The sequence below is a fragment of the Neoarius graeffei genome, chromosome 8 (genome assembly GCF_027579695.1).
Source record: "Neoarius graeffei isolate fNeoGra1 chromosome 8, fNeoGra1.pri, whole genome shotgun sequence".
Taxonomy (NCBI): Eukaryota; Metazoa; Chordata; class Actinopteri; order Siluriformes; family Ariidae; genus Neoarius; species Neoarius graeffei.
In genome coordinates, this window is record NC_083576.1 from 10,501,908 (window position 1) to 10,516,396 (window position 14,489).

The window sequence follows — 14,489 nt, forward strand, 5'->3', positions numbered from 1 at the left end:
AGGCTTGGAAGTGAACATGCTGTTCTGTTCTGCTCCAGAAGGTCCCTGATGTTTTATTCAGCAGTTCCTCTGAACGCAACGGGAACAGCACAGCCTTGTCCCGTCCCCTCTCTCTCTCTCTCTCTCTCTCTCTCTCTTCCTCAGATCGATATGTCCGTGTCTCAGAGTCCCTCTTGTCATTTCTCCTGGCTGACACGTCTCTCTACTTGCCCACTGCTTGGTATTCTGGTGCGAAAGCGCCACATCGTTTATCCATCAGACCATCCGGAGATGAAGGGATGAGCATAAACAGAGAGAAAGAGAGACAGTTTGCGAAGTCAGGGCTAAGTCTCTGTGTCTGCTCTTTCTTCCTTTCCTGAATGCTAGTGTTTATTTTCTCTGAGCTTTGAGGGTTAAGCATATTGTGGTGTCTGTAAATCCACTGGGTTGTACTAAGAGCAGCTTATATAACAATATATCACATTTTTTTTCAGAATAGAATGCCTTTATTGTCACTGCACAAATGCACAACAAGATGTTTTTTTAGTTCGTCATAGGAGAGCAAAGCCGCTGCGTACTTGCGCACCGCTACTCTTGGGCACTTCAGCCCATGGTAACCTAATTACCGGTACAGATCTTTGGACTGTGGGGGAAACCGGAGCACCTGGAGGAAGCCCATGCAGACACGGGGAGAACATGCAAACTCCACACAGAAAGGACCCTGTCGGCCTCTGGGCTCGAACCCAGAACCTTCTTGCTGTGAGGCGACAGTATTAACCACTACACCACCGTGACGCATTAGTTATTAATGCAAATACATATCTCATTCATTCTCATCTCATTATCTGTAGCCGCTTTATCCTGTTCTACAGGGTCGCAGGCAAGCTGGAGCCTATCCCAGCTGACTACGGGCGAAAGGCGGGGTACACCCTGGACAAGTCGCCAGGTCATCACAGGGCTGACACATAGACACAGACAACCATTCACACTCACACCTACGGTCAATTTAGAGTCACCAGTTAACCTAACCTGCATGTCTTTGGACTGTGGGGGAAACCGGAGCACCCGGAGGAAACCCACGCGGACACGGTGAGAACATGCAAACTCCGCACAGAAAGGCCCTCGCCGGCCACGGGGCTCAAACCCAGGACCTTCTTGCTGTGAGGCGACAGCGCTAACCACTACACCACCGTGCCGCCCGCAAATACATATATTTTTTTGTATTATCGTAGGAGCTGCTTACATCCATGTGATTAAACCTGGTTACTGGTTTTCATGACATAATACAGTAGTTAGCCTAATGTTACGTAGTTAGCTTGCTAGCAGCATTAGCTGGTTTACACAACATATATTTTTTTAATTAAACAGTATATTAACGAGTTAACTTTTCAGTGAACCTGGCTAGCTAGAGTCACATAGCTACTAGCTAACTACTAGCTAATTTCTAGCTGTTTTTAGGCAAAACTGGCTAATATAGCTAAACTTCCTTTTGTCTTTAATATCAAGATAATATTGAAAATAAAATATTCAGGTTGAAATCTCGTCAGCTAAAAATCATTACCAGTCAGTTCGGGGAGTCTGCAAAAATGAATCCTTTTTTCAATGTTGTTATATAAAAATGGGAGGAAAAAATGATTTTTTTTTTTTTTTTTGCTATAGCTAAATAGAAAAAACAATAAGTTGTATGGTTTGTGGCCTACCCTGTCACATGTTTAATAGTCAGGAAGTTTTTGTCAGGGATTGATGGAGGCTCCAGCTGAAATTATGGATTCTCTGACGTGACTGGTACAGTACGATTTTGTGAGCTCTGAAGAAAACAGTACTACGCTAGTCACTGAAGAGAATCCATAATTACCGGTGCCTCTCAGTGCATGGTATATTTGATTTTTATTCTATCCACATTCACTGGATATGAGCAATCGCGATATGAACTCTGATTGGCTACTCTACTACTAGGCTATCAGCTCATATACCATGAGTAGAGAAAAACAAAATGGCGGAGCGCGTTGCTGAACCAACTGAGGATGAAATAAAAACTCTACTTGAAAACTAAACCCCAAAAATTGCTATCAAGTATTTAAAAGAAACAGAAATAGCTAAAAGAATTTAGTTTATTTTTCTCCCCCAATATTTCCTGTTCTACACTCCAGCCCAGTCGGTGGCAGTAACACATCTTTAAGTTGGTTTGCCAACTGCCAAAAAAAACCAAAAGAAGAAGAAGAACAAGAACCCCCCCAAAAAAATACAAAAAAATGCAACAAAATATGGAATAAAAGTATTTGATGGTAAGAACATATATTTTTTTATTTTTCAATAATAATAATAATAATAATAATAATAATTATTATTATTATTATTATTATTATTATTATCATCATCACATTTTTCACAAATTGCTCCTGTCATTTCGCCGGTTTGTTTACGTTCTAAGTTGAAATAATTTTGTCGGACCTTTTGTATCAAGTTTTTATTCATCAAATTAGCAAAAAATATAAATAAAAGTGCTCTGTTTCTCAAAATCCAGTGAATGTGGCTCAAATAAAACAGTTATTCCATTCAATCTCGCCGTACATGGCTTATAGCCAACTCGGTGCTACGCGCCTCGTCGGCTATCAGCTCATGTACGACTTGATTTCATGGAATAACTGTTAAATAAAATATCCCTCATTGAAAAGTTCCAAACTACAAGTGTTAACTGTAAAGAATTAGAAATAAACCTGAAAAAAAATATATTAGCGGTCTAACTCTGCCTCGCTAGGAATGGTCATGATACATAGATCTACACACACAGAAGTGCTCGCAGAGCCACAGCTGTGACTCGAGTTGGCCGTATAGCTTAAAATTGTGACGTGAGTTCATGGTATATCCAGGATATACCATGACTGACTCACACCATATCCATTTAAAAAAAAAAAAATTCACATCACGAGATACATTGCTTAATCAGTGGTTGAACTAGGGCCGCATACCTAAACGTAACATCAGGTACAGGTACAGGTACTGGTACAGAGGTTTAGGTACAGGTCCGGACCTGTACCTGTACCTGAACAATTTGACAAATTCTCTGAACTTCTTCAATAATGACAGAAACATTAATAAACTGTTGACAACTTGTCAGTATCTTTATTCAAAGAAAACCGAACATAACTAGGTTTCCTACCTCACTTCTCAGTCACCCTATAGTTAACTTGGGACAAAAAGTCATAAGTTGTCTCACAGTGAGAAGTGACTACACTAGAATACTACAGACTACGCGCAGTCCGCGGTAAAATTACACAAAGCAACAAAGGCCGCCAATGCCAGCAAAGGAAAAATGGCTGACCTGCTTTTGAGTCTTTTTGACCAATCAGAACGCTGGATCAGCCAAGCTCTCGCAATGTCTCGTGAGACTGTGGCGAGAGGATCTCAAATCAAAGATGGCTCCGATTTCAAATTTCAGCGCGGCATTTTACGTCTTTTCCAGTGCTAAATTTTCGTCTTTGTGGTAGGATTTACGCATCTTCAGTCACAAAATAAGCATATAGAGGTTTTCGACCCACGTGACCGTTGCCATGTCGACAAGTAGATGGCGCCATTTTGGCGGTCACAACAATGACGACTCCCGCTAGATCTGTATACCTGTATATCTGTATCCCACATGATCTGCATACCTATGTCGTTAAAAACCCATTGCCATACACAGGTATTGATCTGAAAGCGTATAAGAGTTTGGATGCCTAGAAATATTTTGTGTCAGGCTGGGTAACATGCCTACATCAGCGGGTCGTCCCTGGAGCCGGTGGTCGCCATCTTATTACAGCTAAGGTTTGTTCACATTTTCATTTACTTTCGGTCCTCAGGATAAACAAAATGTTATTAAATGTCATTGAAATAACTTCTTAGTCTGTTGAGACATGGCCCGTTATAAATTTGCTGTTACCAGGCAATGACCAAGAACTGTATTATTAGGGTCGGTGTCTGTGTTGTAGCAGTGTACTAGCAGCTAGCTGTTAGCACTAGCTAATGTCAACAACATAGCTAGTATGTTACTGTAGCAATGTTTACGTTCAGTCATTTGGATGACTTAAAACCTTTCAGTCTCAAGTTTTTCCTTTACTGTATTTACTAGTTAACTGAGCTAGCGCGCTCGGGCAGGCAGGGAACTAGCGCGCCCCGGAGCGTGCTAGTTCCCTGCCTGCCCGAGCGCGCTAGTTCCCGGCCTGCCTGAGCGCGCTAGTTTCCGGGTCTGCCCGAGCGCGCTAGTTCCCGGCTTGCCCGAGCGCGCTAGCTCAGTAAACTAGTAAATACAGTAAAGGAAAAACTTGAGACTGAAAGGTTTTAACAGTCATCCAAATGACTGAACGTAAGCATTGCTACAGTAACATACTAGCTATGTTGTTGACATTAGCTAGCTTGACCTTCAAAATGGCGGACACCGGGGCGTCACGTGACCCTGTGACGTCAGGTGAAAAACCTCTATACGGTACTTGGTGTAAATTTATGCTGCGTTCATGTGCTATGGAAATTATGGTAAATACCAAACGCCGACATGGAAAGCACACATGAACGCCCCCTCTTGTGGTATTTTCCACTGGGCAACTCGTAGAAAATTTTGATACACGAGTTGCCGAGATGAGATGAACTTTAACCTTTTCAACATGGCGGCGAGCGGTACAAGACACTTGAATGTTAAGCATTGTACGCTACTAAAGTTTTTTTTTACTAGTACTAGTGGGTATTTTTTTGTGTCTATGCAATGTTGCGTCATTAACGAGTGTAATATAATACATTAGAAATCCGTTTCCTTTAAAAATGTGTTGTTATGGTTTGTTTTTACCTATCCAGAGCAGACGCTATTGCTAACGATAGCTAACTAACTATTGCTAACTTGAATCTGGTCCACCATCTTTAATTTGTCAACAACAACAAAAGCATGTGAACACAACACACTGGTAAATACCACTTCCCAACTGGAAAATATCATCTTCCCATAGCATATGAACGCAGCATTATATCGGTACAGTACCGGTACTTCATGATCCGGTATTTTGGACCTGTACCGAATCGATTTTCACGGTACAGTACCGGTACACAGTACCGGTACGCAGCCCTAGGTTGAACTATTTAATGTCACAGGAGCTGTCCTTGGCTAGTCCGTGCACAGGAATTATTTGATGAGGGATATGAAACAAAATATGCTGGAATCATTTATGACAGAAAAGTTTGCAAAACACTCATTTATTCCTCTTGCTGAGCTCCAACAGCAGCATTATTCATCCTCTGTAGGCTTTTGAAATGGGAAGCATGAACGTGCTTGTGTGTGTGTGTGCAATGAGATCTCCCTCTTGGATGGTATGCGGCGGCTGTCAAGAGGGTCGGTAATTATCAGTTGTCTAAACAGACAGATGGAATTGGGGAGTGACTGACAATTTTCTGATCGCTTGTTTCAAAGCAGAGAGAGAGAGAGAGATGGAGAAAGGAGGGGTGTGCTAATAGCTAAACTGCACAATATGACCTTATCTTGCCATTCTCTACCGTTATGAGCATGAGGCGCCACTTGTTCACCTTCCTGATAGGACACATCTTACCCTATGGCCCCCATTCCTCTGCCTCTTTCACTCTTTTTTTCTCTTTCTTTTCATCTCTCTTTCTGCGGAAAGAGAAGAAGGTCACTTGGGGTAGATGGCCTTCCAAGGCCTCTTACATAACTCAGACTGACACGTGAATCTTTTAGCATGTTTGTGCGCTGTGATCTCCAGCCCTGCTCCAGTATAGCTGTAGCGTTACTCTCTCATTCTGGATCATGTCAGAGGAAACATCAGCAGCTTCTTACACACACACACACACACATTTCTAATTTTAAACAAATTAACAATAAAGACATTTGTTTATGTCTGTGACAATATGACAATATGTCAACTTTTTATATGTAACTTCAGATCATATTAAAGGAACTGTCCCCCGTACTTCCATAATGAAATATGCTCTTATCTGAATTGAGACGAGCTGCTCCGTACCTGTCCGAGCTTTGCGCGACCTCCCAGTCAGTCAGACGCAGTCAGACGCGCTGTCACTCCTGTTAGCAATGTAGCTAGGCTCAGTATGGCCAATGGTATTTTTTGGGGCTGTAGTTAGATGCGACCAAACTCTTCCGCGTTTTTCCTGTTTGCATAGGTTTATATGAGCAGTGATATGAAACAAGTTCAGTTACACAAATTGAAACGTAGCGATTTTCTATGCTATGGAAAGTCCGCACTATAATGACAGGCGTACTAACACCTTCTGCGCGCTTCGGCAGCACATTGATATCTGAGCTCCGTATCAATGCGCTGCCGAAGCGCGCAGAAGGTGTTAGTATGCCTGTCATTATAGTGCGGACTTTCCATAGCATAGAAAATCGCTACGTTTCAATTTGTGTAACTGAACTTGTTTCATATCACTGCTCATATAAACCTATGCAAACAGGAAAAACGCGGAAGAGTTTGGTCGCATCTAACTACAGCCCCAAAAAATACCGTTGGCCATACTGAGCCTGGCTACATTGCTAACAGGAGTGACAGCGCGTCTGACTGCGTCTGACTGACTGGGAGGTCGCGCAAAGCTCGGAGAGGTACGGAGCAGCTCGTCTCAATTCAGATAAGAGCATATTTCATTATGGAAGTACGGTGGACTGTTCCTTTAAAGCCTACGAAAGCCTGATAGATAGATGACACACCAGTCAGCCGTAGCATTAAAACCACCTGCATGACATCATGTAGGTCCTCCTTGTGCCGCCAAAACAGCTCAAGACCCACCAACTACTTATTAACCTCGCTTGCTAGGTCTTTCCAGGAAAATATCAGACCGAGGTCCGGACAAAAAGACCTCGGTCTGATATTTTCCCATAAAGACAGAACAAACGTGATTTAAAAGATGGCTTTTTTATTTCTAAGATTAAAATAGATGGTCATTATAATGCGACGTGATGCTGCTTTCAGTCACGTCATATTTGTAACGTAGTTGAGTCACGCATGCAGAATAAACAGCTAGCGGCTTCAAAACTGAATTTATTTCTCCACTCGAGTAATACATGACCGATTTTTCAATGACTTCTTGACTGTTTGGCAGGTCTTCACCGGCACTGTTTTCGTTGTCAACAAAATTATAATTTTCTTCATGGCTTTCTTGTTCACTTCTCTGTGCAGCATTTTCAGGGTAATACAATTCACTTTCTGAATGCTCTTCGTTGCTCATTCCTTGAATTTCTCAGTGACTCTTGTTTGTCTTTTTTGTGTTTCGGCCATTTTTAATTTCTAATTAATCTTTTTTGTTCTGTTTTTTGCAACATTGAAAGCTGGAGCCTTGGAATCTGTAATTGCCCACGGGCATTACGGGAAAATATTGCTCGCCAAGGAACCAATCAGAGCGTACGATTTTACTGGAAGTAACTCGTGCTGTATAATAATTAACAGTTATTCCACAAAATCGAGTCGTACGTGAGCTGATAGCTGACGAGGTACCTAGCACCAAGTTGTCTATAAGCCATGTACGACGAGATTGAGTGGAGTAACTGTTTTATTCTATCCACATTCACTGGATTTTGAGAAGCAGAGCCTTTTTATTTTTACTTTTTGCAAATTCGATAAATACAAACTTCATACAAAACGTCCGACGAAATCATTTCCGCTTAGAACGTAAACAAACCGGCGAAACGACAGGAGCAATTTGTGAAAAATGCGATAATAATAAAAATAATTCTTGAAAAATTAAAAATACAAGTTCTTATCATGAAGTACTTTAATTCCATATATTGTTGCTTTTTTTTGTAATTTTTGTGGTTTTGTTTTCAAGTAGAGTTTTTATTTCATCCTCAGCTGGTTCAGAAACACTCCGTCCGCCATTTTGTTTTTCTCTACTCACAGTATATGAGCTGATATCTGAGTCGTAGAGTAGCCAATCAGAGTGCGTGATTGCTCATATCCAGTGAATGTGGATAGAATAATGTACGTGATGTCCACACAATGCAATTACAGCTAGGAAAAACTCAGAGATTACACATCCTGATAATAATCATGATTCATTTTCTAAAAATTTCATCGATTTGAATAGTCATAGGGCGGCACGGTGGTGTAGTGGTTAGCACTGTCGCCTCACAGCAAGAAGGTCCTGGGTTCGAGCCCCGTGGCCGGCGAGGGCCTTTCTGTGCAGAGTTTGCATGTTCTCCCCATGTCCGCGTGGGTTTCCTCCGGGTGCTCCGGTTTCCCCCACAGTCCAAAGACATGCAGGTTAGGTTAACTGGTGACTCTAAATTGAGCGTAGGTGTGAATGTGAGTGTGAATGGTTGTCTGTGTCTATGTGTCAGCCCTGTGATGACCTGGCGACTTGTCCAGGGTGTACCCCGCCTTTCGCCCATAGTCAGCTGGGATAGGCTCCAGCTTGCCTGCGACCCTGTAGAACAGGATAAAGCGGCTACAGATAATGAGATGAGATGAATAGTCATAAATTAGTATCGCGATTTATAGTTGCACGATATATTGTTATATGCCTTATGCTTGCTGTTGTGTTGTGAAAGTCACAATTTAAAGAGCTGGTTACAATGCCAATGCACGCAATTACAAAAATCTCACTATTGTAACAGTTTTGGGGGTGTGGCCAATTGGATGGATCTATAGATAGAATGGTGGAGCTGTGGTTATAAACTTTCAAAAACAATGAATGTGAAATCTCTAAAGCAGTTCAGTGAGATGTGAACCGGATATACAAAATAATGATTCGTAAATGTGACATTTTCTGTTTTGTAGCTCTATCAGCCAAATCGTATAAGCCATCATATCCTGTGAGAAATCCTGTATTTGAAATAAAAGCTCAGATAGTGGGCAAGTGCAGAGTTTACGGGGCCACTGTTAGCTGTTTTTATTTCTTTCTCCAGCAGCCAGGAAATGGAGGTTAACACACTGAGGCGAACTAAACGCATAATACACGGTTTGTGTTCCATTGTATTCTATTTCCTCTTGGCCTTGTTTGCCTTTTTGAGTCTTTTTGGTAAAGCTGTTATATAGATTTCCAGAAATGTTAAGTATATATTTCCCAGAGGAGTTGTAGTAATAAAAGGGAACTGTTTATGTTGGCAATGTTTGCTAGAATAATTTTGGGAATATTAAGGAATAACACAGGACAGGGTGTGCTGTTATCGGAAAACAATCAGTGACAGTGGTGTGATATGACTTCACATGAAGCGCTGATTGTTTTTTTCCAACAGCATGTCGTAAAGGGTTATATTCTATCCACATTCACTGGATATGAGCAATCACGTGCTCTGATTGGCTACTCTACTCCCGGTATGAGGATATCAGCTCATATACCGTGAGTAGAGAAAAACAAAATGGTGGCACGTATTGCTCAACTAACCAAAGATTAAAACAAAACCACGAAATATATTAAAAAAGGCAACAAAATATGTAATGAAAGTATTTGATGGTAAGAATGTATTTTTTTATTTTTCCAAGAATTATTATAATTATCATCGCATTTTTTTTTTTTTTACACAAATTGCTCTTGCCATTTCGCCGGTTTGTTTACGTATTGTATAAAGTTTTATCAAATTTGCAAAAAATAAAAATGGTCTGTTTCTCAAAATCCAGTGAATGTGAATAAAATAAAACAGTTATTCCAGTCAATCTCGTCATACATGGCTTATAACCGCTATCAGCTCATGTACGACTCGATTTCGTGGAATAGCTGTTAAATATTCTTCTTATGCCAGAGTGATTACAATTTTTAATTTATTACGTCATCAGTGACATGTTTATAGCCTGTTGTCTGTTTATAGTAACGTTTAATGTTATGGAACGTCCACGAAACAAGTTACTGTATCACTCATGTTCTAGGTTTAGATTATATCAAGCGTAGATCATACAAGTCCCTATGAATGATTTGTTATGAGAGAAATGATAACGTATGAAAAAAAATGCTTGATTTGAACTACACTCAGAGCTGCTGTTATAGAAAATTAATCAACATCTTCTCTCCAATCAGAATCGAGAATCGTTTTTTGAAACAGTGCTGTGGTATTAATATATTTATTCACAATTCCAGAGTATGATTATCCAGCAGGGTGACGTGTTAATTCTGTGTGCTTTTTCTGTTTTATTCAGGCGGGGATGATCCGAACCGAGAAGGAGGAGTTCTTCATTGAGCCAGTGGAGACGGGACATCATGTGATGGAGCAGGAGGATGGTGGCGGCGGTCGTCCTCACATTGTGTACCGTTCCGCTGCTGTGAAGAAGCCTCCCACCAGCCCACTAGCCGTAGATCTTCATTCCAGAGGTCAGCTTTGTCTTAGAATAATAATATAATACAGTATATGAGGGTAAGTCAAAAAGTTCTAAGACAGGTGTTATAGCGGAGCTCCAGCGGAGTGTGTACTACGTGTACGTGTACCACCAGTCATACACACCGCCTAGTGGTCAGTGTTAGTAATTACCAGTCATACACACCGCCTAGTGGTCAGTGTTAGTAATTACCAGTCATACACACCGCCTAGTGGTCAGTGTTAGTAATTACCAGTCATACACACCGCGTAGTGGTCAGTGTTAGTAATTACCAGTCATACACACCGCCTAGTGGTCAGTGTTAGTAATTACCAGTCATACACACCGCGTAGTGGTCAGTGTTAGTAATTACCAGTCATACACACCGCCTAGTGGCCAGTGTTAGTAATTACCAGTCATACACACCGCCTAGTGGTCAGTGTTAGTAATTACCAGTCATACACACCGCCTAGTGGCCAGTGTTAGTAATTACCAGTCATACACACCGCCTAGTGGTCAGTGTTAGTAATTACCAGTCATACACACCGCCTAGTGGTCAGTGTTAGTAATTACCAGTCATACACACCGCCTAGTGGTCAGTGTTAGTAATTACCAGTCATACACACCGCCTAGTGGTCAGTGTTAGTAATTACCAGTCATACACACCGCCTAGTGGCCAGTGTTAGTAATTACCAGTCATACACACCGCCTAGTGGCCAGTGTTAGTAATTACCAGTCATACACACCGCCTAGTGGCCAGTGTTAGTAATTACCAGTCATACACACCGCCTAGTGGCCAGTGTTAGTAATTACCAGTCATACACACCGCCTAGTGGCCAGTGTTAGTAATTACCAGTCATACGCACCGCCTAGTGGCCAGTGTTAGTAATTACCAGTCATACACACCGCCTCGTGGCCAGTGCTAGCAAGTAAAGAAATAAAACAAAAGAGACTGGATATGATAAGAAAATTCTACAACCCAGAAACAGATGGGAGCTCCGCTTTTAGGCAGTGACTAAATCTATGTATTAATTTCAAAATGTGTGAAAGACATCTCCCAGAATTCTACAAATAAGGAATTCTCCGATGGAAACACCGCTTGCAGAAGTGTTTAGACTTAAATGGAGGATATGTAGAGAAATAGCTTTGTTATTTTCATAAATAAAGATTTTTTTCAATTTGTCTTAGAACTTTTTGACTTCCTCTCATATATATATATATATATATATATATATATATATATATACTGTGCCATGATAATATGTAAGTTAGACATACAGGCAGGTCGACTTCTGTTAATATATCTGGACATACAGAAATTTTTCACGCCCACTGGTTATGTTGCTTGCTTCAACATAACTACGTGAAACTCAGCACTAATTTTCACTTCTAATTTTTTTTTCATACAAACTTTGTCATCGATTTCTATTTGATGACTTCTACATTATCGAATCAGTACAAAAACATTTTAGAGTTCCAAACATTCTTTTTTTTTCCAGCACAAAATTAAATGTTACAGGAAAAAAAAAAGTTTGTATCTGAGCAGCATGAGAGCACTTTCTTTTGAGATTAAAAAAGAAAACATAATGAAGGGGTTTTGGTGCAACATTAAGAAGTGAGTGCGACATTCAAAGTGTCCAGAAGAACTGCGGCTGGTTCTGTAAAATGCTCAGTAAAACCTACAGCTCATTTCCTTACAAAACTGCACTCATTGGACCTGAGACTATTTTTTTTTAAAGCAAAGGGTCGTCTCACACCAAATATTGACTTTGTTTAATTTATTATGGCTTGCTGATTACCATTTATAGTATTTTTCAATGTTGAAACATTTCATTTCATTATTTTTAAGCCATTTTTGGTCTATAGTATATCTTTACATGTGCCTAAGACTTGTGCACAGGACTGTATGTTTGTGTCCAAGTGTCCCGAAAGCTGTCAGCTAATGTTTTATAACGTGATTTTATCTAATGAAGCTGAAAAAAGGGTCAAATCCAGCCTGTTCTCTACTTTAGTGTACCATATAAAAAAAATCCCTCAGCAAATAGGTCCAAAGCATTTTTGATTTGAACTTGAGTGTATTATGGAAACAAACAAACAAACAAACAAACAAACAAACAAACAAACAAAGTCTATAATTTTGTTTCATATAATTCAATTTTCTATATGCAAGAGAAACTAAAGTTACAATTCATAATCGGAAGCCTGAAAACGAACATACCAGTACGGCCTCAAAATAAATCAGCATCTGGCTAAATGAAAAGTGAATGCACATACAGTGCCCTCCACAATTATTGGCCCCCCTTGTAAAGATTAGTCAAAAGGGTTCGAAAAAAATTCCACCTTTCGGTGAAGTTGCTTCATCTCACACTGAACAAATGAGAAAATCCAGCCTTTAATTGAAATAAATTTATTCACAGTAAAACAAATCCATCATCTCATCTCATTGTACAGCCTCCCTTGGCAGCAGAGTGGTGTAGTGGTTAGCACTGTCACCTCACAGCAAGAAGGTTCTGGGTTCGAGCCCAGTGGCCAACGAGGGCCTTTCTGTGTGGAGTTTGCATGTTCTCCTCGTGTCCGCGTGGGTTTCCTCCGGGTGCTCCAGTTTCCCCCACAGTCCAAAGACATGCAGGTTAGGTTAATCAGTGGCTCTAAATTGACCGTAGGTGTGAATGTGAGTGTGAATGGTTGTTTGTCTCTATGTGTCAGCCCTGTGATGATTTGGTGACTTGTCCAGGGTGCACCCCACCTCTCGCCCATAGTCAGCTGGGATAGGGTCAAGCTTGCCTGTGACCCTGCACAGGATAAGCAGTTATGGATAATGGATGGATGGATAACTTCCCTTTGCTAGTAAAACAGCACTGAGTCTCTCCTGTAATATTTTATAAGGTTGGAGATACAGAGCAGGGCGTCTGAGACCATTCCTCTTTACACAATCTCTCCAGATCATCCAGGGTCCTCGACCCTGTCTTGTGCTCTCTTCTCTTCAGCTCAGCCCACAGATTTTCACTGGGGTTCAGGTCAGGGGACTGAGATGGCCATGGCAGAAACTTGATTCTGTGCTCAGTGAACCATTTTTATATAGATTTGGACATATGCTTCGGATCATTGTCCTGCTGGAAGATCCAGTGATGACCCAGTTTTAGTTTCCTGGCAGAAACAGACAAATTCTGATTTAAAATCCCCTGGTATTTTATGGGGTCCATGATGCCTTGTGCCCTAACAATGTTTCCAGGGCCTTTGGAGAAAAAACAACCCCAAAACAATCATCACAGAACTTATTTTACAGTTGGGATCAGATGCTTTTCATTATAGCCATTCTTTTTTTTACACTAAACCCACCTTCAGTGTTTATTGCCAAAAAGCTCCAGGTTTGTTATGTTTGTGGTTAACTGACAGAAAAGGCTTTTATTTTTTTTCTGGCAGACCTTCCAGATAACCTGTTGGCATGGAGGTGGAGTCTGATGGTGGTTTTGGAGACTTGGAAACCCCAAGAATTTACTTTTTCTTGTAATTCACCAACAGCGATCCTTAGGGATTTTGTGCCTGTCTTACCCTCCTACTTACTGTACATAGGGGTAAAATAATCTTGGCCCCTCTTCCAGGCAAGCTTGTACCAGTTCCAGTTAGTGTCTACTTTTTTATTATTGCCCTAACAGTAGAAATGGACATGTTCAGGTGAGTAGCTATTTTTTATAACCATCCCCTGACTTATGAAGGTAAACACGCTTCTCTCTCATTTGGTTTGTACAGTATGCTCTCTTATTTTTCCCATGTTGAGGGAATTTGGCCTCTGTGTCACCTCATATTTGTTCCCTAGTTAATCAAGAAGTCAGGGATTACAACTTGATAGTTCCTACACACTCCAATCAACCATGTGTTTTTATTGAGAATAGTTATGTCCTGATGAGGAATTTTGTTTTTCCTGAATAAATTTATTTCACATAAAGGTTGGAATTTTCTAATTTTTCAGCGTGAGATGAAGCGACTTCACCAAAATATGGATTTTTTTTCTAACTCTTTTTACTGATCTTTACGAGGGGTGCCGGGCGGCACGGTGGTGTAGTGGTTAGCGCTGTCGCCTCACAGCAAGAAGGTCCTGGGTTCGAGCCCCGGGGCCGGCGAGGGCCTTTCTGTGTGGAGTTTGCATGTTCTCCCCGTGTCCGCGTGGGTTTCCTCCGGGTGCTCCGGTTTCCCCCACAGTCCAAAGACATGCAGGTTAGGTTAACTGGTGACTCTAAATTG

The 14,489-nt window shown here is 41.0% G+C and overlaps 1 protein-coding gene across 2 annotated transcripts in view; it reads left to right on the plus strand.

Moving 5' to 3' along the window:
• The window catches only part of LOC132890444 (A disintegrin and metalloproteinase with thrombospondin motifs 2-like), a 344,549-nt gene that overhangs the window by 107,997 nt on the left and 222,063 nt on the right, over positions 1 to 14,489 (plus strand). For both annotated transcript variants that reach the window (XM_060927282.1, XM_060927281.1), the window contains one exon: positions 10,092 to 10,263. In XM_060927282.1, the coding sequence (XP_060783265.1) occupies positions 10,092 to 10,263 (172 nt within the window). The remainder of the gene's footprint in view (positions 1 to 10,091; positions 10,264 to 14,489) is intronic.